Source organism: Lactuca saligna, chromosome 8 (assembly GCF_052625555.1).
Source record: "Lactuca saligna cultivar CGN05327 chromosome 8, ASM5262555v1, whole genome shotgun sequence".
In the NCBI taxonomy this organism is placed as follows: Eukaryota; Viridiplantae; Streptophyta; class Magnoliopsida; order Asterales; family Asteraceae; genus Lactuca; species Lactuca saligna.
Genome location: NC_136424.1, coordinates 3,302,066 through 3,305,223, shown reverse-complemented (window position 1 = coordinate 3,305,223; position 3,158 = coordinate 3,302,066). Strand labels below are relative to the sequence as shown.

Sequence of the window (3,158 nt, the reverse complement as noted above, 5' to 3'; positions counted from 1 at the left end):
GAACTCCTGTTTAAGGTTTTTTTATTTATTTTTACATTAACGTTTCTTTCAAAAATCACTCCCAACAATAAAAAGGACCTTTTTTTTATGATACTTTTTGCGATAATATAAACGATTTCCAAGTATATGCAATATTTTAAAGTTTATATTAGATTTTTTTTTGGGAGAATACCAAAATGAAATTCCTACCAAACACTAATTTCGCATGGCAATTGCCCCAAATTATTGATTATTTGTGAAAAAAAGAGCATTTTGTCATCGTCTCACGATTTTATTGAAATAAATACTAACCACCACTAATTAGTGTCAATGGTTTTACGTCTATGCGACTAGGTCATGAGGGTTGACTTCAATCCTTTTACATGTGCAGATAAGCATAAGTACGTACTACAACGTATGGACCTGATCAATCCTCACCACTTACCGGACATTAATTGTCACATCTCTTCCATATTACCAGCTACGCATCCACTAAAAAAAAGAAAATTGAACGCTGCCTTTACTCTTTGGCAAAGATGTCCCTAGTTCACGAAAGGCCTTGCCGGCAATTCACCTTGGATGAAATACAGAAAGCCACCGACAACTTCAGTGAGTCTAAAATCGTCGGAAAAGGAGGTTTCGGAACTGTGTACAAGGGCGCTGTTGGTGATGGATCGACGACGACTCTTGTGGCAGTGAAACGATTGACCCCAGAATCAAAACAAGGCATTGGAGAGTTCGAAACGGAGATCCAGATGCTTTCCAAGTGCAGGCACTCCAATCTTGTCAACCTCGTGGGATATTGTAACGAGCATCAAGAGATGATCTTGGTGTACGAATATATGTCTCAAGGAAATCTTGCTGATCATCTGTACATGAATCGTGGTTCTTCATTAACGTGGGAGCAACGTGTCAAGATATGTATTGGGGCTGCGCGTGGGCTAGATTACCTCCACACTGGCACCGGAGTCTCGGATAGGATTATTCATCTTGATGTAAAGAGTGCCAACATTTTGTTGGACGATAATTGGGCTGCGAAAATTGCAGACTTAGGATTATCAAAGGTAGGACCTGCAAACCAACCACAGTCTGAAGTGAATACAGCTAATATTCGGGGTACGTGGGGGTATGTAGATCCTCAATTCCTTAAGACACACAAATACTCAAGAAAAGCAGATGTCTACTCCTTTGGGGTGGTGCTACTGGAAGTATTAAGCGGGACATCTGCCTGGCGTGATAAGATCATCCCCAGTCCTGAGTTGACTGATCGAGCCGATTGGATCCTACAACACATGAGAAGTCAAACCCTTAATCAAATCGTTGATTCAAAGGTAGTAAGCCAAATTCAGCCGAAATGTCTAGAACGTTTTGCCTACACCGCAAGTAAATCTTTGCAAAATGATCCTAAGAAACGACCTTCAATGTCTGAAGTGGTAGCTCTGCTCGAGTCTGCGTTGGCTTTCCAAACTTCTTCTTCAATGGTTCAGGGTGATATTTTTCAGTTCGAGTCTGAAGAAGAAACCTCTTCCATAACAGAATATCTAGGTAACATCATACATTTCCTTTCCTACATAGTTGACTTTTTCATTAGTAATTAAATTATTTCTCTATTATGCATATTCGCTTTCATGGCATAACTACTCATCGTGTTTCTATGGTTTTCGGAAGTCAAATCATGTTTAATATTATCATAATTTATTTTCAAGTTGTAAATTTAAATTACATCAGAATGATTAAAGAGTTGAAAATCAAAAAATGAAAACTATTGCCTCTTTCTGTGTCTTAAAAAAACTTGGTTTTAATTTGGTGCTACCATGGATCAAATCAGGTAAGGCGCGCAACATATTTGGTGAACCAATCGGGAACAAAACACTGGCGCAAATGCGCCTTAATCCAACTCGTGAAAACAAGGCACGGATAGCTTACAAGATGATGAACGATGGTAACAAATATGATAACGCCCTACGTTTTGTGAAAGACCTCAAGGCACAGTGGGGAAATGGGATTACGTGCCTTTGCATGCTTTACAATGCAACAGGAGAAACTCTAACATACGCTGCAAGTCGCAATTGGTTTGGTGATATTGGACCATCACCATACCCAACTTTCATTCTGAATGGACAATGGGGTGCGTATTTGCACACAAAAACCCCAAGAGTGCCTAGCGGATCTCAGGCTGCTGTAGTGTATCGTGGCAAATACTCAGACAATGCTTCATGCGACCGAATGATTACTTGGTCCATCCCTTGGCAAAGATTCACCCAAGACAACGCGGTATGTATGTTACAGATTATGTCTTTGTTTAAGCAGATGAAATAGTATTAATTAATTGAATATATATATGTACTTGACAGGCTTATTGTGAGATCAATGAGGTTGGACACTTTGATCATGGTGCTGTTTGGGATGAGATTTATGACAAATCACCATCAGCAGGCCGAGAAAGCAGCTATACATGGAATGATTGCTATACAAGGGTTACGGTTGAGAGTGACACTTCCCCTATATATAAAGCTATTCTCACGCGTGTTGATGCAGTTGCTTCGTCTAGATTCAATTAGTTTACAATGCAACAAATGCTGGGATCTTTAATTCGCTTGTGAATTTTCCTGTGTGCCGCTCTTCGGTTTTCATCGAAAATTGAATGTGCTACTGAACTTTGGCATTCTTACTTGAGCAAAATCTCAAAGGCTGACATTGCGGCTTTAAGTTATCTTTGTCACGTTTGCTTTTGTATTCCTAATAAGATTACCAAGTCGATCGATCGTATGTAAGTGAGTCGTGGTTACCTGTTGAAAGTTGCTTCAAGAACTATATAGTAAAACATATTCATCGGATCTTGAATTTTAGAAGGTACATATAATAAGCACTTTGCATAGTTATTTTATGCACTAGTTTATAATCCGTGAAAATTACGGTTATAAAATTAATTAAAATTTCATTATAAATATTCATAAGTGTTAATCAATTATTTTAAATAAATTATTAATTAAAAAATATTTTTATTAGTTATATAAAATTATATTGGTTGATTCAAATAAATATGTGAAATTAATTTTTAATTTATATCAGATAACTTTTATTTGTGAATTAATGTAAACAGTAATATAAAATATAAAATGGAAAATAAATAGATTGACAAGTAACATCACATTAATTAGGAGGTCTAATAAATTTGA

At 37.0% G+C, this 3,158-nt stretch overlaps 1 protein-coding gene across 1 annotated transcript; it reads left to right on the top strand.

The window, feature by feature from the left end:
• The first annotated feature begins 403 nt into the window (after window positions 1–403).
• Window positions 404–2,816, top strand: LOC145010905 (putative serine/threonine-protein kinase PBL22). Its single transcript, XM_078969476.1, has 3 exons — window positions 404–1,524; window positions 1,808–2,253; window positions 2,334–2,816. The coding sequence occupies exons 1-3, from the start codon at window positions 516–518 to the stop codon at window positions 2,538–2,540; spliced, it is 1,662 nt and encodes a 553-aa protein (XP_078825602.1). The 5' UTR covers window positions 404–515; the 3' UTR covers window positions 2,541–2,816.
• The last annotated feature ends 342 nt before the right edge of the window (window positions 2,817–3,158 follow it).

What these genes read in the sequence shown, in the direction of transcription:
- LOC145010905 (XM_078969476.1), top strand. Translation starts at nt 516, where the DNA reads ATGTCCCTAGTTCACGAAAGGCCTTGCCGGCAATTCACCTTGGATGAA. An exon ending in TTCCATAACAGAATATCTAG is followed by an intron (nt 1,525 to 1,807) that starts GTAACATCATAC and finishes GGATCAAATCAG; the next exon opens with GTAAGGCGCGCAACATATTT. An exon ending in GATTCACCCAAGACAACGCG is followed by an intron (nt 2,254 to 2,333) that starts GTATGTATGTTA and finishes TGTACTTGACAG; the next exon opens with GCTTATTGTGAGATCAATGA.